The sequence below is a fragment of the Stegodyphus dumicola genome, chromosome X2 (assembly GCF_044657685.1).
Source record: "Stegodyphus dumicola isolate Sdum_Otavi_A_Nest chromosome X2, ASM4465768v1".
NCBI classification, from domain to species: Eukaryota; Metazoa; Arthropoda; class Arachnida; order Araneae; family Eresidae; genus Stegodyphus; species Stegodyphus dumicola.
In genome coordinates this window covers 95,104,646-95,123,266 of record NC_140781.1, presented here as the reverse complement: position 1 = coordinate 95,123,266, position 18,621 = coordinate 95,104,646, and the positions used below count along the sequence as shown (strand labels likewise).

The 18,621-nt window shown below is 33.9% G+C and overlaps 1 protein-coding gene across 1 annotated transcript in view; it reads right to left on the bottom strand.

The window, feature by feature from the left end:
* Nucleotides 1-18,621, bottom strand: part of UbcE2M (NEDD8-conjugating enzyme UbcE2M) — a 71,793-nt gene that overhangs the window by 27,238 nt on the left and 25,934 nt on the right. The window contains exon 2 of the mRNA XM_085809774.1: nt 5,277-5,371. Coding sequence (XP_085665900.1) covers nt 5,277-5,371 — 95 coding nt within the window. The remainder of the gene's footprint in view (nt 1-5,276; nt 5,372-18,621) is intronic.

Here is an 18,621-nt window from a genome sequence, read left to right as displayed (position 1 = left end):
CAAATTAAAGGCATTCCTTCTGTGTGGCTTTGCAATGTGGTAGACAGCATATTAGTGTATTTTCCAAGAAGGTACAGAGAGTTTTTCAAAATATCCTTCTCCAAAAGTCCTAATTTTTATACAAAGGATTTTTGTTCCCTTAAGGGAATCACAATTTGACAGAATGTAAAGTGGGTAGAGATATCATTAGATAAAAATAAATATATTTTATTCTAGCAAAGTGGATACTTAAGATGTTTAATACCAGGTTATTTATCTAAAACCCACAAAACGTTTCTAATACACATAAATGTTTTAGCGAACATTATTTGTTTATGGGTCCTAGCAAGACAAAAAAGATATACAAGACCTCCAAAAAAAGTCTACCCACTGATCATTCAAACAAGTACTGTAGAATCAGTACTGGTAAAAATATAACTGATATTACTTAATACATGGATTTAAAAGAGACTTTAAATGAAACTAGTTGGCTTGAAAAACATTGAAAGTACTGTAGTCATTTATTTATGCATACTTTTGCTTAAATATTTCTTATATTTATGCACATGCATTCTCCCCCCCTTTTTTAATCTATACTGAATTTAACAGATATTCAATTCACTTACCATTCCATAATGGAAGAATAGAGAAAATAATTATGGGAAAAAACAGCACTTTGGTAAGGGTTTGCAATAAGAATCCAAGTGCTGCTTTAAGTTTCCCTTATATCAGGGGTTCTCAACCGGTGATACACAAGAGAAAAATGTGTGGTATGCAAAGAAGCAAATTATTTTTAACTATTAAATTCAAAAATTAAAACACCAACATTCTCATCGAGTTCTTTCTCTAAAACTCGTAAATTTATGCGATCTGAGATTTGTTTAAGAGTGTTGGTGGTAGTAGTACTCTGTAGTGGTGGTATAAAGGTTTTCAATTTTTGTTTAGATGGTATGCATTAGTCAAAAGGTTGAGAGCTGCTGCTCTATATCATATTTTAGCTAATTATCCCAGAAAATGGTTGTTGCTCTCAGCATATAAATTGCAATCATTGCTTAAATTGGCAGTTTTTTAAACTTTTTAGAGTCACAGCCCTCTACACATGACAATACATGCTTGCACTTGGTTATGCACAACAGTCTTAACTACTGGTATTAGAAGTACTATCACTTTAATTTATTTACATAGTAATATGCATGCATATTTACATAAAAGAAACAGAAACTGACAATAATTTAAAAAAATAATATGAAGCTCAAAAAATAATCCAAGCTCTATGCTCAACATTAATCTTGTAATTGATTTGTACTTGGGAAATATTTGGAATCAGGTTGCAAAACAGGAAGGTAAATAATAATAATGAAATATGCATCATGCATAATCATAACTTTTTATATTTAAAGAGAACTGTAAAATATATTTATGCAGTTTTTCTTAATTTAATGAATTAGCTTTTCTGAGGTACTATTAACATTAAAAAAAAAGAGAGAGAGAGAGAGAACCGATGATATCAGGAAAATTTACAGCTATTAATTTACTTAAATACCTATATAAAATATTTTACAATTTTTCTGGTCTTTTATGTGCTTATACACATATCGTCTTTTCTGAAAATTTATTTATTTAGTTAGTTTTAAATAGTTTTAAAGTTAACCTCATAGTGTCAAACTGGACAACAGGCTACCTCTTTTATATCATTCAGCACAGCACTTTTTTCCAGTATGATAATTTGTTTAGTTTTCCCCTTTGTAGTATTCTTTACTTCCACCATAAAACCCTTCTTTATTTTCAGTTTCTCACAAAATTATCATTTTACACTTGCAACTATTTCCTTTAATGAAAATATCATATCTATTTCAAAGGCCTCTTTGAAGCCATCACAGTCTTTCCAAGAAGCCTTTTGACTGACTTAGATCATCAGTCATACTGTGTATTAAAAGAAGGCCAACTGATAGTAATGATGATGAATTCTTTCTTTTGTGCTTGGGCAGTTTAGTGAGATTTCTAGCACACAGCTGAGATTCCCCCCCCCCAATAGTAGCTCTACTGTGTCGAAATACTGCATTTTTAGTCATCTGAATCTGTGTCAATTGTGCCATTTGTATCTGCTACCTCAGATAAATCCCAATATGAACAGCCCTTAACAGATGACAGATACCACTCTCCCACTTTCTCGTTTGCTGTTGCAGAAAGTGAACAGTAAACATCAATTATAATACTAAATGACCCACAACCATTTATTTCCAAGTCACAATTAAGTTGAATTTACATGTTGAGATCATCTACTGTCAGCTAAGATCAATTAAAAATTCTTTTGCAATCAACTTCTCGGCCATTTCTGCTGTATGGTTTGATCAAAAAATATCTAGCAAAAACAAAGGCGAACATGGTGTTTGCCTTGAATGCATTTTACCTGAGGCTACATTTTGTTCCTAACACTAGAAGATAGTACACATACATATATGCAAATAAATTTCCAAAAAATGGCATGAGATGAGATAACATAGTTGCTAACTTGCTTATATGCACTAAAAGCTTGCACACAACACCATATCAACAACTCATTAGTAAAAACCGTCATACTGCTCTGAAGTTTTACTGCACACACAGCTCTGGTGATAACTAGGCATAGTAGTCCTTAAATTTTTACTCGACACTCAAGTGCTATATTTTAGCCATTTATAGAAATTTTAACTCATAGTACGACATTAATTTCTTAAATTTCAACATCAACACTGATTTCAGAATTTACTGATATGGTAATGCCATTCTGAAATTTCCTTGAGGCTAAAACTTATCATCACAGAAAACTTATTACCTTTCATCTATGAGCTAGTTTTTTTTTAGTGTCCAAAACCAAGCTTGATATTTTAATAAATTTATCATTAAAACACTAGCTCTGATTTCAGAATTCACTGATATTTCAATAGCATTTTCAACTTTCTACAACTGTAAAATTCTTATTCATATTAATAATTACAGACATTTCAAACAGCTGAGTTTAAAATAAGTATTCAAGAATTTCAGATCATTTACTTTTATTTCAGATATTTTAAAATCTAAAATATTCTCATTTCAGTTATGAAAACGTATCTTCATATTGACAAAAAGTCATACATATGGTAATAACATTCTGAAGTTTCCTTGAAGCTCATTAACATCAAGGAAATTTCATTACCTTTCACCTGTGAGACAGCTTTTTAAATTCCGAAATCAATCTTGATATTTTGCTACATTTAACATTAAAACAACCACGCTTGATTTCAGAATTAATTGATATTTTAATAGCATTTTGAAGTTTCCTTGATTAAAAAATTCTTATTAATGTCATTCATTATTGATTATAACTTTTGAGACTGCTGTATTTAATATGAGTATTCAAGAATTCCAGATTCATTACTTTAAAATCTAAAATATTCTCACTTTAGTTATGAAAGTGTATCTTCATATTGACGAAAATGTCAAAAGTCAGATACATATGGTAATGCCATTTTGAAGTTTCCTTGATGCTTGAGTTCATTACCATCAAGGAAAATTCATTACCTTTCATTCGTGAGTTAACTTGCTAAATTCTGAAACCACTCTTGATATTTGAATGCATTTTTCATTAAAAGACCAAGCCTGATTTTAGAATTCATTGATATTTCAATAGCATTTTGAACTTTTGAATTTGAAATTCTTATTTATATTAATCATTATAGACAATATATGAAACTGCTGAATTTGAAATGTGTATTCAAAATTCCAGATTATTTACTTTAAAATCTAAAATATTCTCATTTCAATTATGAAAACATATCTTCTTACTGACCGAAACGTCAAAAGTCAGATACATATTGGTAATAACATTCAAAAGTTTCCTTAATGCTAAAGCTCATTATTATCAAGGAAATTTCATTACTTTTCATCTGTGAGTTAGCTTTTTAAATTCTGAAACTAATTTTGATATTTGAATACATTTATCATTAAAAGACGGAGCTTGATTTCAGAATTCATTGATATTTTAATAGCATTTTGAAATTTCCTTGATTAAAGTTGTTAACATCATTCATTGTTGATGATAACATTTGAAACTGCTATATTAAAATGAGCATCCTAGAATTCCAAATATTAATTAAAGTATAAAATATTATTCTTTCAGTTATTTTTTGTTATATTGACCAAAACGCCAAACGCGAGATACTTATGATATTGGCATTTGCAGCTTCCTTTAGGTTGAATTCAATGTCATTAAGGAAAATTAAGATACCTTTTCATCCATGATTCAGTTTCTAGATTTTGAAACAGTTTGATATTTTAATACATTCATACACAAGGCTTGATTTCAGAATTCATTGATATTTTAACAGCATTTTGAAGTTTCCTTATTATAAAATTCTTATCAATATCATTCATTATTGATAACATTTCAAACCACTGTAGTTAATAAGAGTATTCTAGAGTTCCATATTCATTACTTTAAAATCTAAAATATTCTCATTTTAATTACGAAAACTATCTTCAAATTGACCAAAATGTCAAAAGTCAGATATGTATGTAATGCCATTTTGAAGTTTCCTTGATGCTAAATTTCATCATTATCAAGGAAAATTCATTACTTTTCACCTTTATTTAGCTTCTTAAATTCCGAAACCAATCTTGATATTTGAATACATTCATCATTAAACACCAAGCTTGATTTTAGAATTCATTGATATTTTACTCGCATTTTGAGATTTCCTTCATTATAAAATTCTTTTTAATATCATTCATTATTGATGAAAACGTTTGAAACTGCTGTATTTAATATGAGTATTCTAGAATTCCAAGTATTCATTAAAGTATAAAATATTGTGATTTTAGTTATGAAATTTTTTTTATATTGATTGAATGTCAAAAGTGAGGACACATATGGTATTGCCATTTTAAAGCTTCCTTTAGGTTGAAATAGAACATCATTAAGGAAAATTTGATATCTTTCATCCATGATTTTAAATTCAGAAACCAATCTTGATATTTTAATGCGTTTGTCATTAAAACACCAGGCTTGATTTCAGAATTCATTGATATCTTCATTGATAGTCATTGATTCTGGTATTCATTTCAGAATTCACTGATATCATTTTGAAGTTTCCTTGATTATAAAATTCTTATTAATATCATTTAATATTGATAACATTTCAAACTGTTGTGTTTAATATGGATATTCTAGAATTCTGATATTCATAACTTTAAGAATCCAAAATATTCTCCTGTCAATTATGAAAATGCATCTTCATATTGATCAAAAAGTCAAAAGTTTGACACGTATATAAACATACTTCATCAGGAGATATGATAAGCTTGAAATTCAACAGGTCATCTGGTTCAGGGAATTCCATTTTGCAAGTCTTTGGAAGATTAAGTTCATTGATATCTATAAGAAAATAACAGCATATGAATATTATATTAAGAAGCAGAACAATTTTTATTCAAAAATTTATAAAACTTAAGCTACAAGTAAGTTTCACCCATTAGATCGTAATATAGTCATGGCATCTGGGGTCTTCCCTGACACATATCTGTAACACAAAAACGATTCGACAAACCCAACACTGATGTGATTGAGTAAAGAAGTTGATTGTAATTGCAAATTGTACTGCTATCAAAGACTTTCTTAGAGAAATAATCAAACAAATAGCTGTAGCGGTAATTTATATTATATTTGAAACTGAGAAAGGTTGATTTTGCTGAAAATGAGCTACTGATGCAGTCAGAGATTGAATAATAACCTTAGCCTAATAATAATAACCTTTATAGACTTTCAATTCAGTTAAATACTAAATTGAAAGTCTAGGTAATAACATCAAGAAAAAGGAAATTGTTGCAACTACTCCGGTAAAAGAAAAAAGGGAGAAGAAAATAGTTATTGATTCGAGCATTTTGGCAAGAGAGAGAAACCAGACGAAAACTGTAAAATTAGCATTTTTTTTAGAACACTTAACTCGATTTTGCGGAGTTTCTGGATAGCCTGTAATCGAATATTTTTGTTTAAATGATTATCCTTTTAAAACAGAAAATGTAAATAATATTATGGTAATATAAAACTAAGAAAAGCTAAGTCATGTCTTTGATTATTTCTACGTGATGAATGATTTATTAAAAAAAACATTTTTTCCTAGCAGCTTTCCGGAATGTAATCCAGCATCAAGAAAATCATCAAAAGGGTCAGTCTTAAAATTTTTTGAGCCCTTATATTAATAGATTTAACACAAATTGTAGTACAGTTAAAAGTCTTTAATCCGGACGTCCATAATCTAGAATGATCTATAATCCGGACCTCAAAGCTACAAACTTTCTGCGCATTATACGTTTACGCATGCGCGTTTAATGTATAACGGACGGTATAAGCTAAGCTAAAATTATCTAATTATCTATTTCAGTTAATGTTGAAGATTGCGTTGTTCCTTAATCTTCTAATTGGATCTGGCATATTATTTTTTGCAGACTGTTAGAGCAATTTTATAAAAGTAAGCTTGAACTTTCGATTATGTCAACAAGAATTTCCGATTCTGGAGCTGCCAAAGAATCTACAAAGCAAAAGCATGTTTCGATGTCCATCAAACAAAAAGTGGAATTGCTGCAAAAAATGGATAAAGGCATATCCTTTGTTTCTCTAACCATTCCGAAATCTGTTTATCAATTTCACGCTGACCTGCGGGAGGGGAAAACGCCGCGGCGCGCAATGAACTGGAAATTGATCTGTCAGCACTATCCTTATCTTCAGGGCAAATGTTCTTATTTTATTCGGCTTATAATTCCTTACTAAATGTAGTCTTTTATCTCGATGTACTCCGTCTTTGATATGATTTAAATCAAATTCCTCGTCATTATAAATATCACGAATACACATCAAATAGTTTTCTGGTTGCAATTTTCTAATTTCGACTATGCGTAATGTATGCTTTACGCATGCGCATGTTGAAAGAAATGTTTAATAAAGTAAACAAATAAATATTAAGCTTTTTTGTAAATTTTGTTACCTTTTAGATCATAATTGCTCTTTATGTCATAAACTATGGTTTCATATTTTTAATTTTATAATTTCTGCATGCCATCTTACCAGATTTAAATTGATGATCTATAATCCGGAAAAACCGATAATCTGGAATTGAAGTCCCGACGAGTCCGGATTAAAGACTTTTGACTGTATATACTATTTTATTTAAAAGACATGCAATAATTTGCAACCTTCAAATATTGCCGCAATAAATTCAATACCTGGGAAAGCAAACATTCTCACAGTAAAATATCAAGCTGCCAGAATGTAAGGTATATGGATGGATGCGGATCAAATCATGGGCATGGCACTAACAGTTAGTTTGTCTAAGGAATCAATGTCACAAAGCACAAAACTGTGGTAAAATACCTTTAAGTGCAGAATTTCATCCAGCACTTGAAAAAGGAACTAGTACAACAGAGATTCAGTAAACCAAAATACATTCCAAATAACTTGTGCCTACAGAGCTTTTCAGTGAATATATTCTCCTTACACTGCAGTCATTTCTTCGTGCAATCACAGATTCATATATGACCTTCTTTTTAGCTCCTGTCCTTCAGATGCAAATATTTTATACATCCGTCAGGTTATTTACATTCTTTCAATCTTTTTCAGCTTTGTTTTCTGGTAACATACAAAGTTTCCCATATATAATTTAGATTTCACTTTCAATGCAAGAAAGATCAAATTCACATGCTATACAATTCAGCTTTCTTCTAAAACTCTTCTCATTGGTGTTACTGCTCTAGTTTTAACTAAATACAAAAATACTGTTTATAATTTCTAATTGTGCTTCAGTTACATCAATAACCTTGTTTTCTAACCCTCTGAGGAATGCAGCTCTTTAGATTTGTTCATGAAAAGCAGTGTTTAAACTGCATTTATTTATTAGATTTCGACAACTATTTATTCTTCGTTTTTATGACTTGTCATGCGATAGTCATTTCATTACACGCACGCACACACGTCGAAAAAAATTTAAAAAGGAAGGAAGAAACAAAAAAGAAGAAAAAGAATTTTAAATGACAAGGTAATATATGCCATGTGACATTAAATATCATAACAGCACAAAGTCACTCAAAAAGTGCTAAAGAGAAAGGAGAAGTCTCATGTTAAATCAAAACCTATCTTATACATTTAAAACACTTGGGCAAGTCAATCATATATAGAGATAGTAAACTAAGAATCTTATAGTATTTTAGAGAAAACTCAAAAGATAAATTATAAGAACTTTGTTGCTTAATATGCTTTAACATGCATAATGTAAAAATAACTTTTACATGTACTAGGAAACCAAAAGATTAATATGACTTACTTCAGTGGTGCGCAAACTTTTTTTGATTGCGACCCCTTTTGTAGAGAGAAAATTTTTGGCGACCCCTAGAGATAAATGTTCACAAATACGATGTATATTTCGCACATTTCCTTCGTTTCATCGAATAAAAACATCATCATATCTGACTCGTATTCATTTTATTTATAATTTTAAGAAAATACTTTTTGTATAACACAAAAATCAGTAAATTGCCCTTTAATGAGATGTACGTGGCTGCAAGTTTCTAATTATCTCATTGATGTCTGGTTGTATGTTGCTAATTGCAATTCGCATATCATCTTCAGGGTTTAAACGCGAGCGGTATTTAGTTTTTATTGAAACTAGTTTCCTAAATCCAGTTTCACATAAATACGTTGATGCAAATTGTATTAACACACTGATGGCATTCTTGCATAAAACGGGATATTGTTTTTCCATGGATAGCCAAAATTTTTGGCAAGGCTGATTCTTAAATTGATTTCGAAGAGTATAATCACTAATTAGATCTATCATTGCTCTTTCTCACTAATTTGAAGAGTTGAACTGCATATGTTAAAGGAAAATGGATCACGAATCCAACCAAGATCATTTTCAGGAAAATCCTCGAAAAATTTTCATTTAACTTTTCAATGTGATTGGAAATGATGTTTTTAAATGTAAATATATCTATATTATTTTCCTTGATAAAATCATTAAAGCAAGGGAACATGTCGGTGTTGTTTTTATTCAGTTCCGTTTGCCAGAGACTAAGCTTATTCTTAAAAGCTTGAATTTTACTGGCTGAAGTTATGATAGTTGAATTCTCACCCTGCAAGCTCAAATTTAAGTCGTTAAGTTTTTCGAAAATATCAACTAAATAGCTCAGCTTCCCTAGCCAAACTTCATTGATATAATAACTTGCCAATCTATGTTTCTTTTCGATTAAAAACATGTACACTTCATTTCTCAAATCAAATATCCGTCGTAGATTTTCCCACGTGAAAGCCATCTGACTTCGGTGTGTAACAGTAATCTCTCATACGTTGAGCCCATCTCATTGCAAAGTATTGAAATCAGACGGCTGTTGTGGCTGTTGCATTTAATGTAGTTAATTGAACTAACAATGTCTTGTAATATGTTGTGCAACTCTTCATCCATATCTTTTGCAACAAGAGCTTTCCGATGAATCATACAGTGATTAAATACCATATGAGGCGCCACCTCCTGAATTAAGCCTCTGAGCTCTTTATTTGAACCTGTTAATGCTGCAGCACCATCAGTACAAACCGCAACACAGTTTGCCCAGGTAAGGGACTTTGTTTCAAAATATTAATTTATTACTTCGAATATTTTTTCTCCAGCTGTTTTTCCTTCCAAACTTTTGCAACATAAAAACGTTTCTGTTATATCTTCATTAAAAATAAACCTAACGTAAATAATTAGTTGTGACATTTTAGTAATATCAGTAGTCTCGTCCACTTGTAAAGCAAATACAGATGAATTTTGTATGCGCTTTATGACTTCTGACTCGATATTTCGTGAAATTTCGGAAATCCGCCAAGACACGGTATCTCCTGATAATGGTCATGCTACAACTTCATGCGAACACTTCACGTCTTAACTCTGACTATCAGATACACCGCGTACCTCGCCATCTGATTGGCTGATCACGGAAGCGAATTTTTCCCTTTTCCCTGCGGTTAACGTCTAGTCAAATAGGCGCTTTTCAGTAAAAATGGCGAATTACCGCAAAGAGGGCACTATCTACCGGAGTGAAAAACTTGCGTCTTCACACTTTACATACATTACACATTACGGTCAAAGAAAGAGTGGACAGCATGAAATTGAAATTAAACAGTGAGTGACGGTGCTTCACTCTTTATATATACACTGTATGGTATGCAGCATGCAGGCATAATGCATTTCAGAAAAATTTAGAGACCCCCCAAAAACTTCTGGTGACCCCCACAGGGGTCACGACCCCTAATTTGCGCACCACTGACTTACTTAATAACCTCATTTACTTTATTGTTCTGGACAGAAACAGAACCAACAATATCTTGAAGTATACCTGATACTACAAACATCATTGAATTTTTCATTAAACTATTCTCAAAACTGAATAGTTTTCAGAATATTCCAGTAGTAAGTCCAAACAAAATTTTACTTCCTCCTTTTCATATCAAATTAGGGTTGGTGAAAAATTTCATTAGAACCTTGGGACAAAATAAGAAACTTTCTGATTATCCACAACCTCGAAAGTCTTCTAATATGTGAACATGTATCACTTTTTAAAACACTTCTTTCAAGAAATATTTATGTCATTTTTTTTGGGGGGGTTCACTGTTGCTTTCTCCATGCACACAGCAATACTTTTTCACCTAAAAAAGTATCAGAAAACTGCACAAATTTTGATCACTTAAGTAGTATAACTTCATGGGATGCAAAAAAACCTTGCATTTTCACTGTTGGCCAAAATGCCCCGTTTTGGAATAAATGCAACACTTTCTTTTTCATCAGCCAGCAAACTCTACATTCAAATTACAATTCTTTATAAGAAAAATAATGTACTCAACAGAAAAATGAACACATAATTTGATGATGGAAATCCACTTTCAAATGCTGCAAGTGTGCGCATACCTTGGTTGCCATATAAACATATTTGGGCAACACCATGGGTTCCCTATTTCGATATCAGGTTGATGCGTACATGGACAGCAGTGTCAATTTGTACCGCAATGCCGAGAATTCCGCAATTCTCCGATTTTTTTTAATCACAGTGCACAAGGACAAAAGACCGGGAAAAAGAAGGTTAAGCGTTTTATTAAGAATTTTACTGTTGCTTCTTAATCCAGTTAATTTGTAGCTCTTTTTTTTTTTTTTTTTAATTTTGAATGTTTTATGAATATTTCTTTTACATAGCTTTTAGTGCTTCTTTATGGATGTTTCTTGTATTTTTTATTTCATCAATTCATTGACGGTTTATGTAATTTTCAGTGCACTGCTCTTTATAAAATGGCTACCGTTTTTCATGTGTTAGGTTGGTGAACAATTAGTTGTGAGAGAGTTTGGCAGACAGTACAAGAATAACAAAAATTCTTACATGAAATATTTCTCAAGTGCCACGGATTCTGACAGTAAAAGTCACCTATGCATGATAAAACATGTACGCATGTGCAAGTTAAGCACAACTAACTCTTCCCTTGCACTGTAATTTTATCATACACTGAGCATGTGGTATATTAACATTTCTTGTGTCAAAAAATAAATGTAAAAACTACACACAATTTTTTTTTGAACAGGCACACTAATATAAGTTAGTGTGCCTCCCTCTTGGAGTTAACTTTTTATCTTAAAAAAAACTCTTTCTAGATGCATTCTGACAACTCTTTTCATTAACCACTGTAATCAGTGGCAAGTAGTGAAGGTTAAACAACTCTAGCAAGCATTAATTACATTAAAAGAAATTTAAAACCAGAAATTCCTATCTATAAATCACATACTAAAGGTGCTCTAATGAAAACACAATGAACAGTAAATGAAACTAAATTAACTCAGCAAATAATCTCTGTTTTTAAAGGACAGCAAAACTTAAGTCATGAAGGAGGCTTTAATACATACACTGTGTGTGACATCATTTGCAATACAGATGCACCATCTGTCAACTTTTTGCGTTGTGACTTTCTTTTTGCTCAAATGGCAACTGTAAAAGAGTTGGGAATAAAAAATAAACATTACAGCTTAGTCTCCCCACCAAAAACAAAACAAAACAAAAAAACAAAAACAAAAAAAACAAAAAAAAAAAAAAAAAAACAAAAAAAAAAACTCATTATCATTTGTTTTATTTCTGCTCTCCCATTAATAAAATTTCAAAGAAGCTTGTTCTCTATAGTATATTTACTGTTCATACATCCAATGAACCTACAATTGGTGACTGCATTCATGATTAATTGATTGTGATTAAATTTCTACAAATGAGAGTGCTGAACCAGATATCAGAGAGATTAACAACTGTTAGAGTAAATCTAAAAAATTTGTCTTTCTTCTTTTCTTTTTGAAACTGGCCCAAAATATGGTTTCTTCAAATCAAAACAAAATTCTACAATGCTGGGATCATGTCTGACCCCAAAAAATACGATTATGCAGTCAGTTCAATCAAAGCAGGGACACTGACACAAGTTGTTGACATCTTCCAGATGACGGCAAATATCCAGCCATTAAAAACAGGCTTATTTTGCCAATTCTGAATGACAAAACACTCAGAAACTTCTGATCGAATTAAAATTAGGTGACAGGAAACCATCCCAACTTCTCAGTGAAATGTGCAACTTGGCAATGGAGCATGTGCTGGATAATTTTCTTAAAACCTTAGAGATATAATAACTACTATTTAATATGCACAGCATTTTATCTATAAATAGTGATGTTTTGTCCTATCTATCTGTGGCTGAGAAGATATGAGAATTAAACCCAATCCACCTCAGGTAGCTTACATTGTTTCTCCATCATTTAATAACAATATTGCCCAAGATTTACAGAAACAGATATCAAACTTAGAACTGCAAATAGCAGAAATGAGTAGATGTACAGATTCTAGTCCACAAAGACTGGATACAGATCGAATTCAAGAAATCATTATAAAAATAAGTGAACCAAATAATTGTTACTTTCATCAATGCTGTGACAGAGAGCTTACAAGTGCCATGCAAAATATCATGTTTTGAACTGGCTTTCAATTATGACCCAAAATCAAGGGATTGAGCCGAGTCATCTGTATATCCATGACAAAGCATCAGTAACTTATTTTTTAATTGACACTGGGGCAGAATTGAAGATATCAATAAAACTACCACTGGAATAGACATTCTTCCCCATTTTAACTAATTAGTTGACCATGAAAATAGAAAATTAATCAACGGTACTGCCTACTTGATGAGTACTGGTACTTTGTGTAACAATGGTGTTATGGCGTTCCTCTATGGATGCCATTTTTGCGTTGCTACAGATAAAACGATGATAGCTTAGCTCGATGATTTTTAACCTTTTTATTTAACACTAGAAAAAGGTATATACTTTAACACACGTTCACTGACACACAGTCACATTGATTACTGTTTGCACGATAAGCATTTTTATAGTTAGCGAGTCCACATAGGTGAAAAATCATGAAAGTGAAGTGGAAGATAGGTGAGTGCGTGCTTCACCGTCGGCAGCCAGGAACAGAGTAACCAGTCCAAATTTTCTTTAGTGGAGAAGAGGGAGAAAGCCGGTAGCGCCCTCTCTTGGGCCAGTGGACAAATAATAATAATAAAGAGTTCTCCACAGTATTCCCCCCCCCCCCCGAGTACCAAAGGTACGATGAAAAAAATCAGCTCACAAATATCTGGAGTTGAAGTGCACACGTCTTCCCAATCGTGTGACAACTGGTGGAGCACTGGGAGGAAGCGTAAGGTCAATCAAAGGAGGAGCATCTGGAGAAACAGTTAGGTCCGGAGAAGCAGGAGGATCGCTAGTCACAGGAACCTGAGTGTTTGAAGCTTCGAAGAAGGCAGGCTTCAGTCTGTCTATTCCCAGAATGGTTTCCTTGTCGCACACGAGAACGGTGAAATGTTTATTGTTACGTGCACAGACCTTGAAGGGTCCATTGTATGGAGGAGTGAGTGGTGGTTTCACCGCGTCGTTTCGCACAAACACGTGAGTGCAAGTGCTCAGTGCATGGTGTACGAATGGGGTGGATTTGCTGTGGCATGATGTAGGAGTCGGAGACAGCTTCTTCATCGCCTCTTAGAAAGTCTGGAGAAAGGATGCTGAATTGACTGGAGCAGAGGATGGCTGAAAGAACTCAGATGGCAATCAAAGAGCTGTGCCGTAGACAAGTTCAGCAGATGTACCTGCAACGTCTTGCTTGAAGGAAGAGCATAAACCAAGAAGCACAAGAGGGAGTGATGTTGTCCAACGGGTATCATTATGGCACTTTAGAGCTGCTTTTAGGTCGCAGTGCAAACGTTCCACTAAGCCGTTGGCGGAAGGATGGTATGGCGAAGTGTGAATTCAACGTATTCCAAGCATAGATGTCAGAGAAGCGAAAAGGTGGGACTGGAATTGTCGACCTTGATCAGTAGTCACAATGGATGGTACACCAAATCGTGCAATCCAATGTGAAAGGTGAATTGTCGAGCCACAGAGTCAGCAGAGATGTCCTGAATGGGAAAAGCTTCAGACCAATGAGTAAATCTGTCAACGCAGGTGAGTAGATATCGGTAACTAAGAGATGGTGGCAGAAGACCGACGATGTCAATATGAACATGGTCGAATCGTTCGGAGGGCATCATGATTTTTTCCAAATGGCTATGTGTGCCAGGTAACTTTCGAACGTTGGCACATGATGCAGGAACGAGTCTAATTGGCAATGTCCTTTAGCATGGATGGCCAAACGAATCTTTCTTGTATAAGCTTTTTGGAAGCTCAGATACCTGGGTGCGACAGGTTGTGGAAACAGTCAAAAACTTTTCTTCTGAAGTCAAGTGGTACATAAGGTCAAAATCTGTTGCTAGAAGTATCGCACAATAGTTGGAGATCCCGAGTAAGTTATAATGACTGGAATTTCAATGAGCAGTTTGAGTCTTCACTCAGACATTTTAACTCCTCATCGGTGGCTTGCGAGTGGGCAATAAGTGTGAAATCCAGCGGTGCCTTGACATCGATGCCTTGAATATGCGACAGAGTATCTGCAACGACATTGCTGGAACCTGATCTGTGCTGAACTGAGCTATGTAATTTAAATGACGAATGTCTCGGGGAAGCAGAATTTGATTTTGATGTGAATGCATAAGTTAGAGGTCGGTGATCAGTAAATATAGTGAAGTGTTGACCTTTGAGATTATGCCTGAAATATTTTATAGCTGCATAAACAGCTAATAACTCTCTGTCATATGTGCTGTATTTTTGTTCAGTGGGGGATAGCTTACATAAGAAAATTCCTAGCGGCTGGTAGTTATTAGCGTACCAAACATTTAAGACAGCTCCGATTGAAATGTCAGAAGCATCAACCATAATACTTAGCTTTTGGTTAGGAGAGTGGTAGGAGAGAGTGGCAGCATTAATAAAGTCGTGATTATATTTTTCAAATGCTTGATTCAGTTCGTCATTCCAAGGAACGGGGTGTTTATCATTTTTACGTGAATCTTTTAAGAGTTCATTCAGTGAAGCTTGGGTCTCAGCTGCCTTTGGTAAGAAGCGGCAATAGAAGTTTATCATGGCTAAGAAACGTGAGCTTGACCACAGTGGTACGTTTTGGGAAGTTGGCAATTGCTATTGTTTTTTCAGGCAGGGGTTTTACACCTGAAGCAGTAATGAGGCAACCTAAAAAGGAAACAGATGGTTTTCCGAGTACGCATTTGTTAGGGTTTAAGGTCAAACCATGTTTTTTTTTTTAAACAATCAAACACTTGACGAAGATAACAAATGTGCTCTCCGAATATAAGCATAAGTTTTAAAGTACTACTAACTAAGAATTTTCGTGGCTTACCTCCGAATTATACGAGAAATATCTGCTCAGTCAGCCGCAGATTCAGCATAACACAATTCACTTATAGAAAAATATTCCGGAAAACTTATTTTGTGATATGTAACCACGTTGCAGGATATACATGTAAATCACTTCTAAGCACTTTGACATTTTCCATGAAGCACATTCACAAGCACGTTGTTAAGGAGACACAACTGTTTTTCACACTATCTTGACAATAACACAAAAGTAATGATGGATTACAACATTCGTTTGCATTAACAGACGATATTTTCACTTCACAGAACTTTATGAGCACAGAAAATGACGATGCAAGCAGGTTCCAGGAGGCACGTGTTTACTAACTTGACGGGTCATCATTTATGGCTTTCGTCTATGGATGCCATTTTTGGGTTGCTGCAGATAATACGATGATAGCTTAGCTCGATGATTTTTAATCTTTTTATTTAACACTAGAAAAAGGTATATATTTTAACACACATTCACTGATACACAGTCACATTGATTACAGTTCGCACGATAAGCATTTTTGTAGCAAGTCCACGTAGGTGAAAAATCATGAAAGTGAAGCGGAAGAAAGGTGAGTGCGTGCTTCTCTGATGGCAGCCAAGAACAGAGTAACCAGTCGAATTTTCCCCTTGTGGAGAAGAGGGAGAAAGCTGGTAGCGCCCTCTCTTGTGCCAGTGGACAAATAATAATAATAAAGAGTTCTCCACAGTGTCACTCCCAAATTCAATGCTAACCAATACAGATATTTAAATAAATTTCCCTATTTAAACCCAACATAAAATATGATACAATTAAAGAACATGATGTGCAGCATTATATCGAAACCAAATAAAACCCCATATTCTCTAAAGTCAGAAAACTTTCTCAAAAGTTGATTGCTGTGAAAGGGAGTTTGACTATATGCTGCAAGAAGGTCTCTGCAGGCCATCCAAAAGCAGCTGGCCAAGTCTATTACATTTCACTTTAAAAACATCCCGTGACTAGAGGCCATGCGGTGATTACCATGGGCTTAACTTTTTGAGGGGCAGGAAAAGGCAATTAACTTTTTCAGGAAAACTCTTGTTTTATTTACTATATCAGGTGCTACAATGAAATTATTTGTGACAATCACACATATTTTGTCCAAGACGCGTGAAAAAAATGACCACTTCTGGTGGTTAGTATCAGTGACCACTGAACACATCCCTACAAATCATTCTCTATGATTGTGTATTTAATTATGGCAAAGCACACTAGGGCTATCTGCCTAAGGGGAGGGATGCCTTCGTGGAGGACTTTCTAAGGGAAACTGGCTCGTATGCACGTTACACATGGGGAAAACCCTGAAAACACCCATACAGCCAGCCCGTTCGCGGGATTCGAACCTCAGACCGAACTACCAGTATTTAGCGACTTTACCGCTCGGCCGCTGGTGAGCCCATTCTCTATGATACTCATCGAAACAGTTGTTCTTTTTCAAGCAGAGTGCAATTTTGCATGTGCTGCATTCCCACACTGTTCTTATAGGCTTTTTCTTGGTGCTGCAGAGTGCACATTGTCGTGATGTTGTCTTCGATGGCTGATGCTTATTTTCTTGAAGATGAATTGCTGCATCAACTACTGGCTTATGTTTCTTGATTGCCATCTAGTGAGCTACAAGGGAACTTCAGAAATGGTCAGTCTTGAAAACCACTCACACGAGTGAGAAGACGGTCAATAGAAAAGGTGGTTACTGTAGGTACCCACTGCCCTTCAAAGAGTAAAGGCCCGTTTCCACTGCTGCGTATGCGTTGCGGTGCGTATGCGTTTCTCCAATCAGCGAGCGAATTCACTTTGATTGACATCTGCAATCCGGTCGGTGTGCGGTGACGGATGACATACGGATGGAGTTCAACAATGTTCAACTTCTATCCATATGTCTGCGGTTGCGTTGGGGTCACGTGGTGAAAAAGGAGCAATCAGGTGCAGTGACTAAAAATTAATGGCGGCAGAAGTAGTGATGAACGCTCGCTAATAGGGAAAGAATGTTTTGCTAAAAAATACTTATTTCTGAATTAACATTATAGCGAGAAATCTGCGTGCTGAAAATGACAGCAATCAGCTGAATTTAGTTTAAAATTATAAGAAAAACAAGATAACTGCAACTACAGTACTTGTTCGTTCAAGAAAATCAGCGGCAAAAATTATATGAAATAGCAAAATTTGTTCTGATAATCATTTTTTAGTTCTGCATACTCATTTAGCTTTAATGAAAATGAATGTCTGACTATATCAAACTGCTATAGCAAATTAGATATGATTAAAAGATTTGCTATTCTTTTCTTTTGAAACAGGTAAAAACTAAAAACGTTAATTATAAATTAAATTTGATAGCCTTTTAAATACTCCAGTTCATTGAAGAGTATGTTAAATTTGTATTTCCGTTTATAAATATATCTTTTTGGATAACATATATTTGTAAGCACATGAAATATATTTTTAGCAGCCCGTTTAACTTCAATCGGAACGCCACTTTAAAAGATGATGATTTTTCAAAAAATGTACTAGAAGCTGAAGAACAAACTCTGGTGAATTTTTCAGACAATAGCAAAGTGAAATAGGACCAAAAAACTTAAGTTTTAAGAATTGATTTACTTGATGATGTATATAACCCAAAATATGCATGCGACTTACGTGTGATCCTAGCTTAGTGGTAAAGCTGATGGTAACGATGTCCACTTTTTAGAGTCGTGAGTTCGAATCCCATACGCTTTTTGCACCATGTCTGCAACTTTCTTACCTTTTTATTCCAATTTGATCTATATTCGTGTTTTATAA